General features: G+C 37.7%; 1 protein-coding gene across 25 annotated transcripts in view; it reads left to right on the plus strand.

Moving 5' to 3' along the window:
* Nucleotides 1–25524, plus strand: part of Ptprd (protein tyrosine phosphatase receptor type D) — a 2287128-nt gene that overhangs the window by 1964458 nt on the left and 297146 nt on the right. For all 25 annotated transcript variants that reach the window (XM_085839214.1, XM_085839210.1, XM_085839224.1 and 22 more), the window contains 2 exons: nucleotides 16887–17032; nucleotides 20039–20180. In XM_085839214.1, the coding sequence (XP_085695340.1) occupies nucleotides 16887–17032; nucleotides 20039–20180 (288 nt within the window). The remainder of the gene's footprint in view (nucleotides 1–16886; nucleotides 17033–20038; nucleotides 20181–25524) is intronic.

Below are 25524 nucleotides of genomic sequence, written 5' to 3' on the forward strand. Positions count from 1 at the left end.
GGAGCAGCTTTAAATACTTTGAAATACAGAGTTTTCCCCAATTCAACTGCCTTGATGGATTCCACAAAATTGCAGAATTGCTTTTGCACCTCTAATACTCAGTGTCTGAAGGGTTGAAGTAGCCCTGGAGGGGCAGAAGGAGTATCCAGTGCCTTTAGCTGCAGGACCATCTCTCTACTTCCTTCCTTGTCACAATTATGATTGTCCCATAAAACTTACTTTATGCCTCTTAAAACAAGGCTTACCTAGTCACCATTTGGGGTATATGGGTACCGTGAACTCAGAGGGGATCAACACTGCTATATACCCTTAGAATTTCAGTAATTTCTGGTTGAAACAAGGAATATTATTCTTTCTGTCACTCAAGGTCATAATGTATTCCTAGGTGATTTTCATTTAAAACATCAGAAGTACTAGTTTAAATACTAAAGGAAAAAAAAACTTACTGCAAAATTGAAGTAACTCGTGATAGCACATGGTAGGATCATTCATGTTCAGAAAGTAGCAGAGTCTTCGCAATTAATGGTCTTGAGTAGTTTAATCTTCCTTAAGGCACCACCCAAGGATAACCTGTGATATGGTGCATGACCGCAAGCTAGCTATTACCGCAATATACTAAGTTCATTTTATTTTATTTCTTCTTAGACAAACTTGTCTCAGTAAGATATGTTCACCATTGTAAACCTCAGTGCTTATTTATGAAGAACTGAAAATGTATTTAAATTCCTCACAATGGTCGAGACTTTGCTGCAGTTGTAGTCTTATATGTATTGTTTGCACCATTAGCTTAAATTCATTGATTATACAACATGTAATTTTCAATAAAAATGTAAGTAGGTACCTTATTCATAAATATATCTTTGCAACATTGGAGCAGGGTGTGTGTTCAGCCAGAGAAAGAAGACAGATAAGCAACATCTATGTGCGAGATCAATGATGCAGCCGTGAGAATAGTGAAGGAATAGAGTAGAGTGGTTATTGGTTGGAGAAGTCTGAGCTAGACTGTAAACAGCTCTGGAATCTGCTGAGAGAGAGTCATTGATTTTGCTGTGGCGAATTTGAATATTCCCTGGGGCTTATCCACAATGCTTGCTTGTCATAGTTGATGGTAAGGGTGTTATTGGGATAATATTGGAGAGAAGCCTGGAGTCCAATTTACCTTCTGCCATACACAGACCTGATCCAAAAGGTGAGTAGTGAGAGATGCTCCATGCTTTTACAGGAATTGTTTGTTAGCCAGGGAGAAGGTAGAATTGGTGATGTGTGTATAAATAGATATGTTGTGTAGCAATGCTCCAGGGCATGAAGGGGGTGAATAAAGAACACTTGGAACACAGTTTGTCTTTCCAGGGCAAACTAAACACAAGAGTGTTTTCTAGTTAGATATGGAAAAATTTACAAATGTTGGATAACACTATTTTATCTGTGTAACAGGAAGCTTGAGAATCTGTCTCTTTGGGGTGCAAGTTTAGAGCAGGGCAGGCTGCTGTAGACAGGTACAGGTAATAGGTTGATTAATAGATGGTATAAGGGTTCATTTGAGGTTGTAAAATCATGAGGGTTTGTCATACTAGCTCTGGCTGCTGTGATTTTTCGCAGGTAGGGAGAAAGATAAGAATGATGTACACCAGTTTGTCCAATGGAATGCAGTGAGTGTTTAGGCACACTCATGGTAGTGGTTAGAAGGGTTTCACCCCTGGGAACCTAGGATGTGCAGTGAATGATGACAGAGCCTCTAAGAAAGGACCGTTTTTCCACATGCCCCTGGGCAAGTCCGGTGTCTTCAGCGTGTGTTGTCTTTTAAAGCTTGCAGTCTTTATCACAGTTCATCTCACTGAGATGCTTAGGAAATCCTAGGTACCATTTGTCTGGGGAGTTGGAATCACAGGTATTTAAGAATCAGTGCCTGCACATCCCTTAAGAATTCCTTCTGTGTTTTTGTCTTGCAAGCTGTGCCTTGAAAAAGAGATCTTTTTGTAGCATTTTTAGATCCACCTCAAAAAGCAGCCTTCACTCTCTATAGTTCCTAAAACATCAGAGACTAAAATTTGTCAAAGGCTCTGCAGCAGGCTTTAAAGCACCATTTCCTCTCATGGAATTAGAAACTATGACGTGGCTATAAAATGAGTCCAGGAAATAAGTGGCCTTCATCTCTTTGGGGATCCCGAGGGCTTTACTTCCACTTGGCATAAGGAAGGTTTTTTTTGCAGGATAACCTCAGGCTCCTTTACCAATTCTCCTTATGATCATCTAGGTTATGGCCTATGCATCCTGCTGTGTATTTATAAATGGTCCTATTTCTCAAATACAAGAAAATATTTTCTTCCTTCCATAATATTCTGTGGACACTACAGGGTCCAATAACTTTTGGGGTCTTATCTAAAAGTCCAAGTCCTTGGGGTTCCATATTGATGTTTCAGAGTGATGTTCAAAGGCCAGTGTTTTTGTAAAATACTGGAGTCCTTAATAATGCGGACTGTATTTTTAGCACCTGAAGTAGGGCCAACACAGTAGGAGGCCCTGAACATGGTCAGTACAGCCCTGTTGGCTGAGCTGGGTGACTACAGCATGCCTGAGTCTGGCAAGAGGCCTTGGGGCTCTGCAAATGTTTTCTAAGTTAGCAGGGGGCTGGCACATCAGCTGTCAGCCCCAGCTTCTGTTTATGCTGAAAACAATAGCCTTGTGCTAGGGCAGTAATTATTGGTTGATTTTTCTTTCCATAATAAGTATCTTAATAATTTGTCACAAAACCAACTTAAATTACTATGATGTGGCCTGCATCAGTTAAATTGGGGGGAAGGGGGGAAACCCACAGTAAGAAATATTTCTGGTTATTTCTGCATGCATTCTCTACTGGTAAATAGTGTCATTAAAATCTTGTTTTCAGGTTTTTCACAAAGGTTATGTATGTATGGGAAAGTTCTTTGTTTTCTGACTCAGTACCCTGAGCTGGAAATGAGAGTGTGGTGTGGCAGGGTTGGGGAAGGGGGTGGGGTGGGGTGGAATTGTTGGTAAACTGGCTCTGCTTCTTTGGAAAGCCTCCCATATTCCTGGGGCTTAGATACTGTGTTTCTCTAGAAAAGCATACAGAATTCGAACGGAAATGAACTGGTTGCAGAGTCCACATTGGCCAAAGGTGACAATTAGGAACTTGATATTTGAAGATCAAGCCATCTGATGTCTCCACAACATCTGAGCAGTTTCTCTGTTTCTGTGGCTCTCTCACCACCAGAGGTGAAATGATATTTATGTACATACATATGAACCCATAGGAGAAACTGGAACTAAAGGAGCGGGAAAGGACCCATCTTCTCATTGATTTCCTTTATGTGTGCTCTGCATGTATTGCAGTTCACCGAGGACAAGCATACAATGTTTGCACGGTAATGCTCCTAGGCTTATTTTATTCATGTGTAACTTTAAGCACACAATAGTAATGTTATTACGTTATCCTCGGCTCCACCTAGAGCTCATTTTATTAAGTCCTTTAAAGGTTTATTTTTATCTACAAGCCAAGGAGTTGAATCCTTGGCGGTTTCAGTGCCAGGGTCCAATTACTGTCAGCTCAGGTTTGCTCCGTGGACAGGGCCAGGCCACGGCTGGTTGCTCATCTATTATTATCATTGCCTGCTTGGACATGACTTCACAGCCCTAGCATAGAACCAGTTGTCAGGCTTTCCATCTTTTGTGCTTTCAAATAGCTAGCTGAGGAGTGTTTGGTGGTGGGTGGGGCAGCTGCCTGAGTATGTAGAGATCAGTCATGGTCAAGGTTGAACTTAGACAGGGCCAGCACAAGTCCCTCAGGCCAGCTAGTAGACATGCATGCAGATGCTTTCCTGGCCTGTAAAGGAATACAAATTATACATATTTCTAAAATCGATTTAGTATGTAAAAATAAATCGCCTCGATTTCTTAATACATATATCCAGCTGGAAAGGTTCCAGTAGCCAAGATGTTTAATATCCCTTAAAATGTTGCCGGTTCTAATAGTTATCTAACATTGAATGAGAAAATTTGGAAAACTATAGATCATTGCCATAACTGTCTGGCCTAGAGCTGTGGCTATGTGGAGAAATACATTTAAATGGAAATAAACAGGGAATCTCAATTTAGTGGGAAATATCTAGAAGGGACAGAGATGCATACCTAAAATTTCTTATTACTTAAATAATTGTATTTGTGTTAAAGTGCCTTGAATGCCTATAATGTGTGGATATTACACAAAATAAGCTCATGACATAAATCTTACAAACTTAGAATACTAATGCTCCTAGCAGGGGACTCATCTAATTGAGAACAGCGCTGGGCAGTTTCCAAACATAGCCTTTAAATCACCATTTCCTTTAAAAAACAACACTTGCTTAGAGGGAAATCATTTCTTTTTAGTTTGCATTTTAATTTTCCCACTGACCATTATATACTTGAATAAAAATTAACAAATGGTGAGAGCCTTTAAAACATTGAATACCAAAGAAGTGTTTTTATATGAATCAGATTTTATGTGCTTAATCATTTAAAAGACAAAATATTTATTTAGACAATATTATTAATTACAGGGTTTTGCTGAATTCTCAATAAAGACTGTTTAATGTGGCCCACTGCATTAGCCATACTATGCAGGAAGCAGAGGCAGATGGATCTTTGTGAATTCAAGTCCAGCCTTGTCTCCATAGAGATTTCTAGGCAAGCCAGAGCTACAAGTAAGACTTTCTCAACCAAACAAAAACTGAGTCAGTTCATTTTGCATATCTTATTCTACAAAAAGATAGCTATATAATAATACACTAAGTGTATGTACAAACAAAGCCATATCTCTTTTGATAAAGGTTTGTAACAATGCTTTCAGTTTCTGAAGCAAATACCTTTGAAGGCTATTTCTAATCAGTTTTATGAAAACATATACACTTGCACACACAACACTCCTATGTTATTGCTTGGAAGAAATTTATTAGGTACTTTCATTCCCAGAATACCTTCTCAGTTTAACCAAACTGAAATTGGTGTCAGTGAAAAATGGTTTACTGGCTCCCAGGTGACATCAAATCCAGCACTGTCCCTACCGTTCCATTCCCAGCAGACACCTTGGGATTTCTCTACCAGTCCCGTTCAGTCCTGGATATCATCTCCTGTTATTTCATATTTGAAAACAACAAAAGTTTCAAGTTCTCTTGTTCAAAACACCAGGCATATTGCAACAGGCCTATTCACATGTGCGGATAGAAGAGGGCAGGCCTGTGGCTCAGAGCAGCCAGTAGCAATGATGTGTTCACTATATTGTAGCTATTTATCTTACTTCAAGATATATTAATACCCAAGTCATAAACATTTACTTTACAGCTGGGAAAGGTGTATGGCCTCACCTTCATCATGTTTTATTTAACACAGAATATAGCATATTATGACCAAAATAAACTGTCCTCTATGGTTGTATGGCAGAACAATAAAATGTCTCTGAACTATTGACATTCTTAGTAAGACTAGCGATTTGTTTTGGTGTAAGACACTCAAAGTAACCACTAGTTTATGACATAATCTTAAATCACAGCCATCACCTGTGTAGCCATCCCATCATGCCTTGGACCAGAGTCACAAATTCTAATGAAAAGACCATATCAACATCACTGTTTAGATATCCACTTAGCAGTTCCACTAAGGCCTCCTTTAGCCAATATATATATATATATATATATATATATATATATATATATATATATATAATTTTTTCTTGAGACAGGGTTTCTCTGTATAGCCCTGGCTGTCCTTGAACTCACTTTGTAGACCAGGCTGGCCTCAAACTCAGAAATCTGCCTGCCTCTGCCTCCTGAGTGCTGGGATTAAAGGCGTGCGCCACCACCACCCAGCAAAATGTGTAGTCCAGGCTGGCCTTGAACTTGTGATCTTCCTGTCTCTGCCTCCTTCATCAAATCCTACTGGCATGTGCCACCACTACCGGCCAATATTTTTAAAATATGCATACTCAGTATATCTCACCATTTTCCAGAATGGTGTACTAGAAATATGTAAAAAGCTACACATAACATTCAGTATTTATTGGCTTTTTCTTCTTCTTCTTCTTCTTCTTCTTCTTCTTCTTCTTCTTCTTCTTCTTCTTCTTCTTCTTCTTCTTCTTCTTCTTCTTCTTCTTCTTCTTCTTCTTCTTCTTCTTCCTCCTCCTCCTCCTCCTTCTCCTCCTCCTTCTTCTTTCTTCTTCTTCTTCTTCTTCTTCCTCCTCCCCCTCCTCCTCCCCCTCCTCCTCCCCCTCCTCCTCCTCCTCGTCCTCTTCCTCCTCCCCCTCCTCCTCCTCCCCCCCTCCTCCTCCCCCTCCTCCTCCTCTTCCTCCTCCTCCCCCTCCTCCTCCTTTTCCTCCTCCTCCTCCTCCTCTTCCTCCTCCTCCTCCTCCTCCTCCTCCTCCTCCTCCTCCTCCTCCTCCTCCTCCTCCTCCTCCTCCTCCTCCTTCTTCTTCTTCTTCTTCTTCTTCTTCTTCTTCTTCCCCTAATATATGTACCAAAAAACTCTTCTACTTTTGGAATTCCTGAGCTATAAAACTTCTCCGAACGATCAGCATTCTCTGTAAGATTGGTCATTTATTTTGGTGTAAGACACTCATACTAAGCACTAGTTTACCATGTTTACTTGTTTATCATGGGTTTACCAATTGGCTACATTGTTGTGGGCACAAATTTTACCCTGCTTAAATTGCCAAGGTAGTCTAAGAAGGAATGTAGCTAAGAAACCTCCTCCTTTTTAGTGTCTTTGGTTTAGAATTAGTTTCCAAAGCAGATTCATTGCATCACTCACTGGTAATTTACTTATCATTTAATCATAATTTATCAAATCAGATGGACTGATCATCATTAAACGGAATCATTTCTTCTTCATCCTAACCTGCTATCTGTAAATTGGATCACACAGGACAGGTAATTAGCTTATTTGAAGAGGAGTGACACACCAGATATAAGTGAAGATGCTCAGGCAGAGCATAGAGAAAAGCAACACCACTCTCTCCAGTTTTATATTTCTCTAAAAACTGTGCAATCATCCTGTCACATTTCTTCCAAGAATATTCCACTGTACTTCCTTTTATTGTTTATGAGTATGGAACTTCCTCCCCCTCCTCCTCCTCCTCCTCCTCCTCTTCCTTCTCCCTCTCCTCCTCTTCATTCTCCCCCTCCTCCTTTTTCATCTTTTTTTCTTCTTCATTTTCTTCCTCCTCCTGCCTCTCCTATTCCACTTCTCTCTCCTCATCTTCTTCTCTTCTTCTTTGACAAAGTATTGCCATGTACCCGTGGCTAGGCTAGAACTCAAAGACATCCACCTGCTTCTGCCTCCCAAGTGCGGGAATTAGACGTTCACCAGTGTCTGCCTAGTTTAATTATTTTTATGAACATCTTGAGTGATGTGCAGTTCCGGTTGCATTTTGAACACCATCAGCAAATGAACTACATCAGAGAGGATCCAAGAGTGTGACTTTACAACTTGAGAGGCTTTGAAGCTGTATGAACTGTTGTTATTCTTCATCCCAGCCATAGTGAGGCTTTACCAGAACTGACAGAAACTTGGATCACATCTAAGATGTAATATATTGGAAAACACTATTGCTGCTTGCTGCTCTGAGTGCCAGACCTGCCCTCTTGTATCCACAAATGTGAATAGGTCTGATACTATATGCAGAGTGTTTTAAACAGCAGAACTGGCAATTATTTTGTGACTCTGGAATGTGAAGTAACTGCAAATGATATCCAGGATTGAAGAGATCTGGTAGAGAAGCTGGGGTAGAAGGCCAGGGACAGTGGTGTTGGAGATAATTTCCTCCAGGAGCCAAGCAACCATATTTTTGCTGACACCAATTTTAGTCTAGTTGAACTGCGAAGGTAATTCTAGAATGTATGTAGCTAAAACATTTTCCACAGGCTGTAACCTGGAAAAGGTGTACATACGCATGGACATTTTCAGTGAGTCATAAAGCCAACTAGAAATGATGTGCTGCCTTGTGAGGTTGGTCAGTGTGCGAATGATCTATCCTTGTTCACTGGTTACTGAGAGTATTGTGGACTTTGTGGTGAATGTTTCCTATCCATGAGCTCCTTTAGGGTCCATAGCAAGCTTATAAATTGGCAAGCTGTTTGCTTGATTTTAACACATATAAAATGATGTTTAGAGAAATCTTTCTTGCATACACTTTTATATCTGTTCTGCACTTTGAACACATTCTAGATCATTTTAGATTGTCTTTTTATACAATTTTAAATGTAATATCATTACCTGAAACTATTTTTATTTGTAACACTATTACACAGATGACTTAGTTCTTAAATCTTTTTCAAAGGAAATCCCATCATTTACTTTATAAGTAACTTCTCTTGAGGAGAAGGTATGAGTGTCACTCATCTGAACTCCCAGGGGTACTGGAAAATTTAGATGAATTGAATTAAATTTTTGCTGAATATTCCCTTAATGCTGCTTAATTAAAAGCAATGAGAGTCCCAGTAATACCCATTAAAAATTAAACTAAGCTAACAAATTGTAACATTTAGCACATTTGAAATTTATACAAATAATAATCTATATTACTTTAAAGTATTCAATTATTTTATATGTAGATAAAAGTGATTTAATAATTTGTTGATAGAGCAAAATAAAATACACAGGACCATGGGAGTCACTAAAATGGACAGAAAATCCTAAAAACAAAGTCAGAATGTATTAATTATTGTAATATAATTTCTATGAAAAGTTTTCTCCCTAAGAGTTTTAGAAACAAGTTTGAAAATCTAACATATTCCTGCCTACTTTGACCTATTTTATCTGAAAATTAATTTTATATTATACAGTTATATATTCAGATTTGTCTAACAAACGCTTCATTTTTTTTTGTTGATATTTGTGACTTTATCACCAGGAATGACGTTTTTATGTCTAAACAAAAAAATGTTCAAATGAGGGTTAAAAGAATTTCTTCCTTGGGTGGTGGATCAGCCAGAGCCCTTCTCAAGCTATCTCATTTTTGATCTCCACCTTCTACTTCTTAGTTTAAAATACATGAAACTTTGGAAATGATAAAGTTATAATTTTTAGTATTAATCATGGCTCAGATAAGTAGACCACTAAAAAATGTAACTGTGAATACTTACATTATTTTTTCAAACCCAGTTTATTAAAATTTATGAGAAGCTTTTAAGTTTTCATTTTTCAGCCTATATGTAATAATTTATAATATATGTTGGAGTTTTACATTAAGAATAAAGAGCATCACAGTTATATGCAAATGAGACAATAATTTTAAGAGTGCTTATCAGAGTCTTTTTATGATACTGAAAGAGGAATGACTGAAATCCTTTGACAATTAAAAAAAGTCTATTTACATACTTAATGATATAAAATTGTTGTTTTAAAATTATAATTGATCTAGATGTATTTTAAATATAATTCTGTTATAGCTGCTATTTAATTTGTTTAGATGAGATGGAAATGCTTAAAATTATTCACTGACATAAAGTATAGGATATTTTCAGTAACTCTTATCTATATTATCCACTGAAAACAATTTGTACAATGAGCATGGTAGGGTCTGTGAGGTGATCAGGTTGCAGGTTTTTCTCAAGATAGTGCTCATGTGGTACTTAAGGAAGCATAGACTCTATAGTAACTACAGTGAAATATATGCTATCAAGACTCATTTGAGGTAAAGAACATGTGATAAAAGAGATAAAGGGGCTAAAGGTCCATGGTTTCATTCAAGTGGGGATTCAGAGAGAGAGTTTGGGAGGATTTTATTGTGAGTGAAAAAAAAAATCTCGAAATGGGGAAACCACAAAAATCCATTCTGTTCCAGAAAAGAACATAGAGCAGTGCATGCAAACCAAGTGCACGATAGTCCATAGTGGGCACGCATTGGAAAATGTGCCTAGCAGCCATTCAGAAAGATCTAAAAAGTCAAACAATTTCTGAATTTATTTGGCAAATATAAGCTCTTGGATTTCTTTAGTGTGTGAGTGGAAAATACATAGATATTACATTGTTTTAGAAGCACTAGAACAAAAGTTGTAAAGAATTAAAAAGCCTCCAGGACAATATTGTAATATTGATTGAAGATATGAAAACCTGAAGGCGGGGGAGTGTCAACCGGCCACACTCAGTACTAAGCAAATCTGTCAATTCTTGACAGATTGTTTTCCTCCCCTAAACAGAATTTCTCTTTTTATGGACTTAGGGATAGTGCACCACACAACTGTACATTTTTTTTCCTCTGTGGCTCCCATGTAATTCTAAGGTCCATTATAGAAAGAAAGCAATGTCATTCTTCTTGAGTCTGAAAGCAGAATCTAGAGACTGTTAGAGGTGTATTATGTGGCCTGAGTTGGTCATGGGACAATTAGGTAAAAAGGTGAGGTGAGTCTCAAAGGGTGAGCCTCTGGGACATGAAGTCCCTCACACAGAAGTGGCCATGTGGTATGATGGATACTTAGTATATGACATAGTGTGCTTTCATGTGTCACCTCTGAAATGTTAGAAAATAATATTACAAGTATTAGAAATGAAAACCAGACATTGAGAGCATACTTTAAGTGGAATAAGTGGAATGTATGTTTTATAAAGTCAGATTTCGTTTCCTGACTTCTTTCTTTCCTGTTATCTTTTTCTTCCTAGTGTTTTTCCTGTCCACCAGTGCATGTACTAACCCTTATCAGCTAATAGAGTGGTAGATGTACAGAGGCATCTGTCTTTAAAATGTGAGCACACTCCAGTAGTCATCCACAAAGAATTTATAGTTGAAGCCTTAATAAAATCAATGGTTTATGCAGGCGTAGCAGTGGGTATGAAGCAGTAGCAAGAACCTTAAGATGTCAGTTGGTTGGTTGTTTTCATGATATATATATATATATATATATATATATATATATATATATATATATATATATGTATATATTTATGCCAATAGTCAACTCTGCTGAACTTGGAATCCAGGTAGCATTTGAATGAACTTTGTGATTTTTCTCTGTTAGCCATGGCTCATGATTGGTGACCTCACCCCTGATCTATTTTCCTCTTGGAATTGTGTCACACTATAGGAGAACTTTCTGAGAGAGCATTTTCCTGGTGGATTTTCTTAGTGAGCTATAACTGCTCTAATAGCAAAAATGACTTAATCCTGTGGAATACCATCACTATGTCCTTTGTAGTTAAAATAGTTGAATACACTTTTAAAAATACAACATAATGAGAATTGTACATTGCATGTGCAATATCTGTAACTTTCTGCCTTCTGATTCGGCATAGTAAAACAAAGCCTAACAATGAGAGTAGATAGTCGAAGTCTCTTCAGGTCAGTAAGTCCCCATTGCTTTCTTTTGATCCTTCTTTCTCTTCCTATTTCTGCTCCAAATATCTGTATTAATAAGCATTGGCTCTCAACCTTCCTAAGGCTATGACTGTTTAATACAGTTCTTCATGTTATAGTGACCCCAATTATAAAATTATTTTCATTGCTACACCATAACTGTAATTTTGCTACTCTTATGAATTGTACTGTGAATATTTGATATGCAGGGTATGTGATATATGACCCTTGTGAATGGGTCTTTTGATTCCCCCCACGAAGGGGTCATGAACCGCTGGCTAAGAACCACTTCTCTAAAGCTTTCTGTCAGTTTATGTGATATGAGTCCAAATTACATTTTGTAGGAAGTATACACTCTGAGTATAAGATTGCAAAAAAAAATTGTCTAGTGCATGCAAGTTATAAAGAATAATTATTCTTTAATCAATTCTGAAATGTTCTGTCTTGTAAATCAAAATGTAAAGATAAGAGGTTGTTTAGTTAGTTGTGTTAACATGGAAATGGGATAAACAAGTCATAAATAGTCTGTTTGAGTTTGAAGAGACAGGATTGGGTAGAAAGGCCCTATTCAGATCTAATGTAACTATGTGACAAGTGAGGTACCTCTACACTAGCCACAGTTTATAGGACACATATTGGGAAAACCATGCAGATGACAGCTGAGCCATGGACTCAGTCCTCCTCGGATACCCTTGGGACCTTAATCTTTCATCCTGTGCCCAGAAGGTGTTGTCACTGTCTTCCCCCTGCACACAAGCCCAGTGGAAATCAAGCTTATCATAATAGCATGCACACGAGCTCTGGCCACTCTTTGTGTTTTCTTCAGTGGCTCTAGGCTATATCCTCTGGCTATACAACAAGGTAAAGCTGTAATGATCTTTGAACATTCTTGAACTCCCTCTTGTGCTCTTTTATTTCCAACCAAGTTGTCGCAGGTATGCTGTTTCTGATCTATTTTTCAGAGTCCTTGCCTTGACATTGGCAGGGACAGGTCTGAGATAGCTCAACTTGAAGGTATTCCATAAGGGAGAAAGCAGGTTCCTAAATATAGGCTGCCTTCATCTTCCTACTGAACGTTCCCCCTCTCCTTTTGTATCCCTCAAGATTATTAGCCTTCTCATTTTAAGATCTTGAGTACAATGTTATGACTAATATTCCTTTAAAATCAAAACTCTCTATTTAAGGAAAGGATAATCAGTGAAAAGGAATGAAGCCAATTAGTTACATGCTGCTTAGGGTTTTCCCCTGTGAGACATGTTTCCTTGATGTCCACAGAAACGCCATATTAATTAGAGCTACATTAGACAAATGACACCTGGTTTCTCCCTTCGCTTTATCATTGTTCTCTCTGTGATCCTAATTTAAAGCCGTCTTAGTTGACCAACCAAATTATATCAAACCTGAGTCATCTTAAAATGTAAGAATTTCCCCAATACTGCTTTTCTATAGATACTGGTTTTTCATCAATGGTTTTGTCTTGTGAATGTCTGGCTCTACCTAACAAATTGTCCTAAAGAGACAACTTTGTCCTCAGTAGCTCATGTGATTCAGGATGGCCAAGAGAGTTTGCTAGTCTTAATTAGTTCACTCCTATAAGCTTATCTTTATAAGAGTACTGTGTACGCACTATCTTGCCCTTGGAAAGCCAGTAACTTAAAACACAGTATAGTATCAAAATTCAGTTGTATCATATAAAACTCAATTGGCAGCCTTTGGCTCATCCTCCGCTACCATAGTAAATGACAGTCTACTGTACTCTTAGAGCTTCTATGTGCACTGTGAATGTATTATGAGGTTGTACAGTGAATGAATATAGCTAGGTACTATGGTCAACATATTTCACAGTATCTACTAAGCTCATCTTCTTATTCCTATGTGTGTTTGTAGCTTCCATGTCTTGCATTTGGAACATAGACTTTCTGTGTTGAACAGTAATTTGAGCTCTGTAGTACCTATCATTTTACACACACACACACACACACACACACACACACACACACACACTCACACGCACACTCACACACACACATACATACATACATACATACATACATACATATACATTCTCACTTATCAAAAACAGCTTGAATAGAAATATATCACTCAAAGTACAGCCTTAGTGGCTATATGTAAGTAGCAACAACACCTAGCTAGCTGAATTAGGACTGGAAGACCACGGCTCAATATAGTCTTAACTGAAATACTGTGGTTCTTCATTACTGTTTCCCTCTATACTCTTGCATTTCTTTTGCTTCTTATCTTCAGGAGAAGTGTTGCATTTCATCAAAAAAATGTTCCTTACGCAGCACTGTTGATGCACTTGTGTGTTTTGTCCTCATCTGTGATGTGTTCTTTTGTGATATCCCTGTTTGTGGGGATTTAGTCAAACATTGTATTAAATTTTTAATTGTATACTTCTCTTTCCTTCTAAAGAAGGAATGACTCTAAAGAGCATGACTAACATTTGGGAAGCGTGCACACCAAAATATGATAGAGTGTTCATCTAGATCTTTTCATCTTTGCCAGTGTAGATGGGAAATTTCTGTTTCATGTTCTTATGCCTCCTAAGATGAAAATATTCACCTTCCCCTAGCATTACAGGAGTTATGGAATTTAGCCCTCTATTACATATCTTCCATTGTCTCTCTGCCTAGAATTGGCAGCACCAGTCTTAGAATTGGTCCAGCTAGAAAAGTCATTTACACAACATACATGTGTACTAAAAAATTATCAAAAATATATATTGATATCCTTCATAAAACAATGATATCTATTCCTTTTATGGTTTGGAAATTCTGAGCAGATGTATCCTTTAATGCATGGCAACTATTTCTTGCCGATTTTTAAAAATCTGTAAATTCCCCCTCATTCTTTGGGAATAGAAACAGAACAGTATGTCTTACAAAGGCTTCCCTAGTGCAGGGGAACCAGCAAGTGCTTTAGGGTTATTAAATACATAATGGGTATGTGCAGAGTCATCTCATCCATTGGCCCTTCATATTTTCTACAACCTTGCAAGAAATTTTAATGCAATTTAAATGGCAGTTTAAACAAATTTTAATTCAGGTTGATCAATTTTAGAATATAGAAAGGAGATTAAAGGACTCAGAATTAACAGTATTGTCACAATTGGGGGCTTTGTTTCACAGGGATGCTTATGAGGAATTTTCTTTCATTATTAGTCATGTTTTATAGATGAGATTGGTTTTATTTTTATAAATTTATTTTTATTTGGTACTGACAAGGGCATTTTTTTTTATCAATTTACTTCTCTTGAAATGATAGAAAGAGAAATAAGAAAACTTGTAATGCCAGGTTTCTTTTCTGGAAAATAATGATATACTAATGATAACTCTTTAGGTTTTTTTTAATTAGTTTTTTTTAATCCTTTTCACTACTAGTCAATTTCAATCTTTTTAAAGTATTTCTCACTGCTTATTGTAATTATCTCATTTATATTTCTATCCATGGATGCTAGAGTGTGTGGTATTGAACAGGGCTGGTAGAGCCCACTTGTACTCCTAATTTTTCTTAACATAAACATGCCCCAGGCTTTTGTGTTTCCATCAAAAAGCTGAATTTGCTAATGAGAAGAGGAGTCACTTCCTATGATGAGATTGTAAAGATGCTTCTCTTTCATTTCTCTTGAGCTCCCCCATTTATGTAATCATATATTTAGATAGGAACCTGCAAAACTGGAATTATATTTGCAAAATAATTTGTCTCTATCTCATGTCTTGACAGTGAAGAAACAGTAAAGCTATATGATTTCCCTTTTGTCTCTGAGCCTTTTTCTCTGTCTGTCTATCTATCTATCTATCTATCTATCTATCTATCTATCTATCTATCTATCTATCATCTACCTACCTGCCTGCCTACCTACCTGTCTGTCATCATCATTTGTCAAATAACAGTAGGTTTGAGATTATCTGGATTTTCAATCTGCCAAGAAATCAAACTGGGTTAGAACATGTTATGGGTATTGCAAGGCATCAGATGAAAACATGATGGAGGACAATGTTTCATGACAGCAAAGAACAAAAAAGATATAATGTTGCTAATTTCTGTCCTGGAGTTTGAACATTATATTTAAATATTAACTAGAAGTAGTTACACCTGTTGTCAGGGATAACAGTAAAGAACTGTAGGTGATAAAATCTGTACAGCCATTAAAAGAAAAGAAAGGAAAGTGGAAAAGTAAAATGTTCTTGACATGAAAACATTTTTTCAAATATAACAATTACAAATCTTAAATATGGAGAAAGGCAAGATGGCTCACCAGTCAAAAGCTCTTGCTCCATGACCAGTCCATGCTTAAGTAGCCCATAACCTGCAACTCTAGCTCCAGGGGATCTGATGCCCTGTTCAGGCCTCTTCAGATCACTGCACATATATATTCATACAAACAGACATTATATTTCCACAGATGAAAACAGAACCATTTTAAAAGCAATTAAAACACTACTTTACAAGCTACCGTCATTAATGTTTTCACATATTGTGCACAATTTAAGTGTTTTCTTATCAAATGTCCCTCAGAATTCTGCATTACATTTTTATACTTTTTCATTGATTCATAAGTGCTGTTTTATATCATAGATTAAATAGTTCCTTCTTATATGTACTATTTCCTAATCATATTGTAATTCATTTTAACATAAACATTTATATTATTAGTATTTGTTTTACTTATATTCACGCTGCCTATATTCTTCTACTAATCAGACTACTCAATAAATATTTTATATATAAATACTCATCATATTGGACTACATCTTATGTCATCACCCTGGGACTGATTTTTAGATTTGAAAATATAACATAGGAAAGAAGTGTTTTCAGAGAGGAAAGGGATATTACTGCTTGAAGAATCAACTGAGATGGAGACTCTAGAAAATTTCATTTTCCATTCCATTCTTTCTTCTTAAGTAACCATAAGTTGATGTCTTCTAATAAACACTCTTTCCCTGTGACTTGGGAAGCTTCTCTGGGTTCCTTTTCACAAAATGAGGCTCTACATTACAAGACAATGTGTGACTGCCCCTGTGTCATTTCCCCCTTCCTGCTTCCTGCTGTGCCTTCTAATTCCAGGCTATATTTCTTGTCTCTTTAAAATTTCCTAGAACATCCCTTAAATGTCACTAATTTTAATAGCCTACCTGTGGCAGTGCTGCTTTCTGGCAACATCCTGATAGCGACATCAAAGCAAAGTGCTGGAATTTTACTCACTTTGATTGATGAGCTTTTCGTTACCGTGGACAAATTGGATTTTTAAATACTGGTAATAAAAATTAATGTGTGATGTTGCTTTTTGGATGTTATTGGCTCTCTGCCTTAATTCAGGTTTTAGCAATGAAAGCACTAAGAGATAACAGACCTTGACCACAAAGTTACCCTCCAAAGCAGAAGGTGGTTGCCTTGGGGGTTTTTTACATTTGCAAGGTGATGCTGTGGATAAGACTGTGTCCTGGGAGGGGAGAGGTGGAGTTGGGTCATAATCTGTTTCAATATTGCTGCTAATTGTGGTGTTTATTTCTTCTTCTTTCAGCACCCCCCAGGTTTACACGAACTCCGGTTGATCAGACAGGGGTCTCTGGAGGAGTTGCATCATTCATTTGTCAAGCTACAGGAGACCCAAGACCTAAAATTGTCTGGAACAAAAAAGGAAAGAAAGTCAGCAACCAGAGATTTGAGGTATTAGGTCCATTGTTCTGTTTCTCTGGGGAAGGATGCATCTATTCTCTTTCTGCTCTGCTTTGAGGTGTAATAAGCACTGAGTTATGACAGTTATGTTACCTGCAATGAGCACTGTAATCCAATGTCTTTCGAGGATAGAGAATGTGGTCATTGCATAAGGACTTAACTAGGGTCTGGGGATTTTTTTTTTTAATTGCATGTCTGAGATTCTGGTTTCTATTGCAAGTAAGGGGCATAATGGGGTCTTAGATATGTCTGCTAGACTCATCTTCAGACTGTTTCCTCTTAAGATTGCAAGGTATAATCCTATATCCTCATTTTTCCAAGTCCAAAGGACAGATGAAACATGTATATCTTTCTAGAAGTTTTTATCCTCCTCAGTGCTACTGAGTGGCATGGTTAGATCTGAACACAATATATGGATGGGTAAACAGTGCCCATTTGTTTACAGCAGATTCTAAATTTTGTTGTTGAAAATGGGATCAATTATATCCAATCTTATACCTTAAATTCAGATTTTTTTTCCTGGAAGGGGATTTTGGTCTCTGTTACCAAGTCAAGAGAGGAGGGTGGATTAAAATATCAAGACTCAACTTCACTAACCCTATGGACTATAATAAGAAAATCTCTTTTGTGTTTTAGTATAAAGTACCATGTAAAAGGGACAGGCCAGAGTAATTATTCAGGGAATCAAGTGGAGACTTTCTGGATTCTTTCAGAAAAAAGTACACAATGATGCTGTCATTTCAGTATTGGGAGGAAGTTTGTGGTTTAGGAACCTGTTCATTCCAAAGCACACCATACTCGTAAATGAAGATGTCCAGAGTGTACTGATTTTTAGGGGATACCAAGACTCCTGAGCTACCCAAATTATAAAATCTCTCTTCCATTTTGCCTGATTTTCTAATAGATTTCATGCCCTAGTTCACAGTTGGGAAAATTGATTATAATCTCTGATGAACAGTAATATTACAACTAAAACTCAGAATACTGGATAATCATTGTTCAGAGTGTTCTGAGCAGGGTCATGTTTTGACGAATTCTGATCAGAAATAGCAGTGAAATTTAAAATTCGAACTTCAAGTTATAACTTATAATATTACAAATTTAGGGATAAATTTTTATTTTTGCATGTTTGAATTTAAGATACATTGGTTTGAACTTTTCAAGGAACTTTCTACACAATTCACAAACTAACATGTTGTTTGTGAGAATTTGGCGTATATGAACTTTTTTCCCTTTTAAGTTAAAAGTTTCTTTTTTCTCCCCAAGAGCTCTTTGATATGCTTTCTGTTGACAGTGACCTTCTAAATAAATCTTATAAAAATAAATGATAGGACCACATAGTTCAAAGCATGAGATCTTCTTTGTACATACTTGCTAATGAGAATCATATAAACAAATTCAGAAAACAAAACCAAAATAACAAATTCAGGGAAAATTATTTTATGTAAAGCAACTATGTGAAGTGATTTCAAGTCTTGGGCTGAAAAATTCTTAACCAGATTTGCAGTGTGTACATGCACACACACACACACACACACATATACACACACATGAGAGAGAGAGAGAGAGAGAGAGAGAGAGAGAGAGAGAGAGAGAGAGAATGTTTTGCTGCTGTTTCTGTCAATGCCAAGTATGGTGTTTGGCACATAGAAAGCATGCATTGATTGCTTTCAAAGTGGAAATTAGAGCACTGGCTTTTAATGCATAACAACATAAAAATGTTTCAATATACAAAATAGTTAAAGTTTATAAATATATAATGATAATTAGTGTAAAATAAATTTAAATTTACATTTACATTAATTATGTGCATACGTTTTCTATATTAAACTGTGGTATACTCAAGTATTTTTTTTATAAAATTGTGGATTATTTAAGAAAGATTCTAATAACTGGGACTTGTATCTCTTAGATTCTTTTTAGATGTGTGTTTAATCGAGTTGAAAATACATAGTGGTGTTTTGAGAAATGGAACATTTTGAGTGTTTCTGAATTTACAGTTAAAGTGGAACACATAAAGGAGCTAAAGTGAATACAATTAAAACATGTAATCGCCTTTCTCTGTATGGTAATACATGCACACAGACATGGGGATTAAGCTCCTCACAACTGGATTGGATAGAAAGTCTCAGGTTATTCACAATCGAGGGACATGGAAACACTGCAAAAACACAGCGTCCCTGTCAGCAGCTGCAGGAAGACATCATGGGATGGAACCGTGTTGCTCCTGACTGCTATACATGCCTACCACCACCACTGTGGGTCGCAGACTTTATGCTGGTTCTCTTCCCTGCTGTTAGTACCAGTGCTCCTCTTCCCATTCAGAGTGGAGCTCCTGATCACAGCGAATCCAGGGTTGGTGCTTAGCACACTGATGTTTGGCCTGGTGAGACAAGCCTCCATTTCATGAGAAGAAGGTCATAAAAAGGCAGAAAATGTTAAGCTGGAACAAATAAATGGAATGATTTATGGCAAAATTAATGCAGGCTTCCAGGCTTTGGGTTGGCTCACTTGTTGGCTGCCTAAGTACTAGATTTATGCAGTTTCTCTTCGGGGTTTGATCACATATATAGTTAAGAACTAGACCCTTTAAACGGACAGAAATATTTGTGGTGACAAGCATTATGTTTTAAACGGATCCACGTAAGCACATCTGTTGCCAAAGAGAGTAACTGAAGTTTATCCATCACAGCTGTGGTGTACTTGTAATTACTAAGCTTGAGATATGTTAATGAGAGGATCATGGAGGGTTTTGGTAGGGACAAGTAATCTATCCTTGTCTATTGGTAATTTTAAGTCTTTCTTTTTTGTTTGGTACAAGGTATATACATTTGATCAAATGTTCTCCTGTCCCACTTTATTAGAATCCAGTGCTCTATCAGAATGATGCCTAGTCTAGTCAGCGCCTAATGGCTGGCTCACTCCTGTGCTGAGAAGTTTAGCTGAGAGGTAGACGATTGTAACAACACCTGTGACAGCTATTGTCTCCTCTAATAGGTAATAGAATTTGACGATGGATCTGGATCAGTTCTCAGAATACAGCCCTTAAGGACTCCACGGGATGAGGCCATTTATGAATGTGTGGCCTCGAATAATGTGGGAGAAATCAGTGTGTCCACAAGACTCACAGTTTTACGTGGTAAGTGCTCAAGTTATGGTTGTTGAATCATGGTGGCAGTTCCATCTGTCAAGTGCTCTTTTTATGGGACAGTTCAGAGAGCAGGGCTGTGGTATGATCACGTGAGGAAAGAGCTTCCGTACAATGTTGGAATGTGCCAAATGTTGATCAGACAATGGGTGTCTTCTTGGTTTTTGAAGGAATGTTAATCAAGAAAAGAAAATAACGATGAAAAGAAGTTTTGCTTTTAAATACCAGACGCCATTTTGATTTTGGCAAGGCTATCTAGACAGGAAAAGGTGGCTCTCTCCACTGTTAGCATCATTTATGTCTAGATTTGTTCTTGATTCCTGCTGCTACTGTTTTCTTGATTCCTCCTGATGGCTACAAAATTCAAGAAGCTTCCTTTCCTAAAATGATTGGTTAAAAACAAAAAACTGCAAGGATTTTGGAGTTCAGCCCTAGAGTTTCAAGGCTCCATCATGATGCATGCATGTGAAAAGTCAGGTCTAGTAAAAAGGCACATCAGCTCCCTGTAAAAGTGAGGCTTCTGGCCACATCCCTTTGCTGCTGTTCTCAGAGCCCAGAAGTATAGCCCAAAAGCTCCATTGAAAATAGAGTCCCAAACTAAGGAACAAGGGATCATGAAAGCCCCTATACTGCAGAAAACATGCCCATTGCAGATTAAATAAATGCATTCTTTCATAACCAGAAGGATTCAGAATCTCAAATTCTAAAGAATTGCAGCCAATTTCAATCCATGATGAAGCTCAGACAATGAGGGTTTAAATCCTAAGTCTTTGGGCTCATAATGGATGACATAAAATGTACTTTAAACTTTAAAAATTATTTAAAGCATTTGCAAAAATAAAAGGAGCAATAAAATCTACCAGGCAGCTGCAATATCTAGTAAGATAAAATGTAGAGAGTTTTAGGAATTCAGATGTAAAATTTTAATGACGTACTCATCCATGATTATAGATGGTGTACTTCTGCTATGGACCATCTAGATATATGTGAATCTACATGTGTGTATTTGTAATGTATCCAGGCTGGGAACTAGACTGAGTCTTTACACATCTATACCTGAGCAAATCTCAGACTAATCTATGATATTCCTTTAAACTTTGAACAATAATCAATTGATTCTTCTAGCATGTAGAAAGTGTATTACAAAAAGGTAAGATAAAATGAGTTAGAAATTTTTTTAAAAAAAATCACTAAGTTCTTTGAGTTTCTGCAAAGGAAATAATATATGTCATTTGCTTGTCTTTATCTTTATTTCATGAAGATATTAACAAAGTGTTTGCAGAAATTATAATTCTCCTTAGAAATTCACAGGAATTTATGTTTTCCTGTTTCCTGGCTGGCTGGACCTGTGTCTCCTCTGCTTTAAATAGTTCATCACTGTGTAAAGTAATGCATTTTACAACTCCAATATGATCTTGACTTTCTACATGACTATTAGGCATCTGCTATTCATTTAAATGAAAATACATGCTTCTAGTAAGATATTTAACTTTCCATTCTTAGATACCTGTATTTAGCTGTTCTGAAAATGTTTCATGAGAAAACTCAAAGGTGACATTGAAATGTGGAAAAGTAGAATGGCCCCAACCTTAGCATTCTTTCCATTGCCATTTCATGAGATAATTGTGGGTGTAATCATCTTTGTTTTTCAGAGTCACCTCTTTATCTTTTCTACATGCTGATAATTCTTTCTATTGCTCACAGTCTCTTAGTAATAGGCCAGCAATAAACTGGTGTTTATGGGCTTAGAATGTGAAGAGTTAGGGAGGGAACTGTGTCTGTGTTTGAACTAATGAGCCTTCTTAGCGGCTTGAGTTTACTTTCTCTTGCAAATCGCATTGGCAGATATTCAAGCATTCTCACGCTGTAGGATATGGAGACCACTTTACCCTTGCTGTCCAGTGGCCGTCATCACAGGCCTGTTTCAGCTACATGGGTCATTTATTTCCTTCCCACTTTGCTGACAAATGCCAAAAATGTGCCAACTGTCATGATGGCTTTTGTCTAAGTAGGATGGATGGAGAGCACTCATTTATTTCAAACAGGCTCCAGGAGCACCTAAGTAATTGGATATTCAAATGTCTGACCTGTGTGGCAAAATGCAGAAGACATTACTATAATACCCTGACCACCCATGTGCACCGAAGGAGCATTTCAGGGACATTTTCCCTCAAGAGCTTTTTTTCCAATTGACCTGACGTTCAAAACCATTTTCACAGGACAGAAACCTTAAGTCCCATGGCTGACCATGTCCTGGGATGAGTTATTGGACAGTTAAGCATATATCCTTCAGTAAGTGGTGCCTAGAGGGGACCATGCAATATGAATGTGGTCGTTCAGGTTCTATTTATTATTATTATTATTATTATTATTATTATTATTATTGCCTTCAATTTTTGTTGTTTTATAAGCACAAGCATGTATTGGCACTAGTTACCTCGTTTATTAAGAAGCTTTGCATGATTGCTAGATACATATAGTGCCTCTAGAGCAGGCTGCAAGGGAAGGCTGCAGGGGCCACTAAGAGCTTAGTGAAGTCTGAGGCTTATCCACTGTGGGATACTGGGGAGGACAATGGATTAAATATTAGACTTGTAGGTTGGTTCATGCCAGGGACCAGAAAGTACATCTTAGGTGTAAGAATTGCCACCCAGATGAAATTGGTTCTCTGGATCCTGACTTGATTACCTGTGAGGTTTTCCTGATATCTGCAGGGAAACATAGAAATATATATAATGAAACTGGGAGAGAGCACATTCTACTGATGTGTGTTATCAGCCGCTGGGCAGATGAGACTACCATGTGCAAAGTCTCTTCTCACTGTTGAAAAATCTAAAAATGTCTGGTACTTTAAGGCTGGAGGAAAGGGTCAAGAATCCTTTTTTCCATTCTCTAAAAAGAAGTTCTAAAATAATTGAATCATTCTTTTCCTTAAAGCATGACTAAATATCATACATGTTTCTTGAGCTTATTATTTTTTGGGAGGCAGTCTGAAAATACATACTTCTCATTCAAACTAGTAACACGAAACTAGTAAATAAATTTCATGGATTATGTCCAGATATTTGCCCATATACAAATAGTGCCACCCCCAAACCACTGCCTGCGCAATACCAGCATCACAGCAGCTAAACAGTAAACATCACCTTGTATTCTTCATCTGCTCACTGAAAACTAGCTTTTCATGAAACGCAAGCCAAGTACAGCTTCAGCCTAATAGTTAGCATGCCAAATCCAAGGCATTCCATTTACACGTTTTAACAAATTCAGTTCAGTAAGTGATACTTTTTTATATATCACTGGATAAGGGCACTATTAGGTGTTAGACAATGCAGAATATTTATGCCCAGGTTGTGGTCATTTGAGCTCCCACACTGAACAGAAATAGATGATGTTCTTATTCAACCTGCCCGTGTCCCTGTTTACTCAGTTATGCCCCCTGTTTTTCTCTTCTTTACCTCTTGTACAGAGAACCCCTTAGCTTGGAGATCCCATCAGTCAGATCCCTTCTCAGCTACTGTTCTGTGATTCAGTGACATGCCTCATTCAGGAAGTCAGTTCTTGCAAGATGGAAAAAGCATGTTCCCCGAAGGTGACTGTTACTGAGATAGTAAAACACAGTGAGCAGTTTGGATGAGACGAGGCAGCCTTGCATTGTAAAACACAGAGAGATGTTTGCATAATATGTCTGTTCAAAAAAAAAGCCATTATAGCTGTTGTTAAGGAAAAAGGAACGTGAACAACTTTTACCATCATTCAGGGAGGTGGCAGCGAAGCCTGTGCCTCTGTGCTCTATCCTGCGAGCAGAATTAGCATGTTCATTACAGGCTCATTTTATTAATGCCTCTTTTTGAAGATGAACACAGTTGTCCCTGCTGTGAAAATGGTACTTTGCCGTTTATGTTATAAAGTGATCTCGGCTGGGGATCCAGGCTAGGAACATTAAAGAACAAAGCACAGCTGCTTGACTGTCACACAAAAGGATTTTTATGAAAGACTGAAACAAAAGGAAGGGTGGCCAGCACAGGACAAACTTGCTGACAATTGTGGTGCTAAGGGAAGACTATTTGGGAGAGCTTATGAAATGGTGAAGCACTTGGAGTAAATTGATAACAAAATGATAACATGTTCCTTTATAATGCTGCCTCCCTGCAAGAAAGAGGGGGCAGAGGGCAGAGGCAGGTTATGGAGGAGCAGCTGACTTTCAGCAGTTTGATCTTTAGGACTTAAAAACAAAATTCTATTCCGTGTCACGAAGGCAAAAAGGGAACCCCTTTAAACAGTGTTGGGAGATTCTGGGAAGAGAAGAGATAAAAAGATTCTTCTCTGCTGATGTGTATGCCACTTGAGGGCTGTCCTTGTTTGCTTGTCATTTCTTCTCATCAGCACTGTTGTGTGGATGGTACATGCTCCTTCCTAGCAACCATCATGATGTTATTCTCCTCACCAGTATCATGTCTTAAAAGTGAGTAAATACCATTATAAATAATTATGTTCAAGAAAGAACAGTTTTCTTCTCTTTACCTCATAGTAAGATAAAATATTTAATGATTTTGAGATGCATATAAAAGCCATAGGCCTGTTTACTAATGATTAGCATAAAAAGATTATGGCAGTGTTGAGTCAAAAAGGAACTTGGTGTCATAGTATCTGTCAGTTTGTTTATGGTTTTAGAAAATAACACCTAGAGAGCCTGAGATTTTTTGTTCTGGGTCAGACAGCAAAGATCTTTGGTGGGGGGGTTATCTGATGCTTTTATCATGGAAGAGCAACATTTTTCTGACAGTGAAGCCTACAGTTGATCACGAGTGTGATGAAAATGCACGATGCATTTACATGATGCATCATGGGAGAGAGGAGACTTGAGAGGAAAAGCTCAGAGGATAGCCTCCTCTCAGACAGAGAGGAGACTTGAGAGGAAAAGCTCAGAGGATAGCCTCCTCTCAGACAGAGAGGAGACTTGAGAGGAAAAGCTCAGAGGATAGCCTCCTCTCAGACAGAGCAAGTGTGATAGATTGTAAACCACAGAGACCTTACATGTCTAAGAAATGACTCCCTACTTGTCCAGAACATGGGGTGGAGTACCAGTCAGGGTATTCAGGAGAAAGATGACCAGCAGCAATGCCAGCAGAAATCCCACTTGTTAGGTATTGGCTCACATGATTAATGAGACTGACAAGTCCAGCAATCTGCTAGGTGTGTTGGCAAGCTGGGCACCCAAGAGGCTGGGTGGTATGTTTCTAGTCCCATAGCCAGCAGGCCTAAAGCCCAGGAAAAGCAGATGCTTCAGGTTATGTGTGAGTAGGAAAAGCTAGTGTTCTGGTTGGCAAGCTCT

This window comes from Mus caroli, unplaced genomic scaffold (assembly GCF_978045245.1).
Source record: "Mus caroli unplaced genomic scaffold, Mus_caroli_1 scaffold_6, whole genome shotgun sequence".
Taxonomy (NCBI): Eukaryota; Metazoa; Chordata; class Mammalia; order Rodentia; family Muridae; genus Mus; species Mus caroli.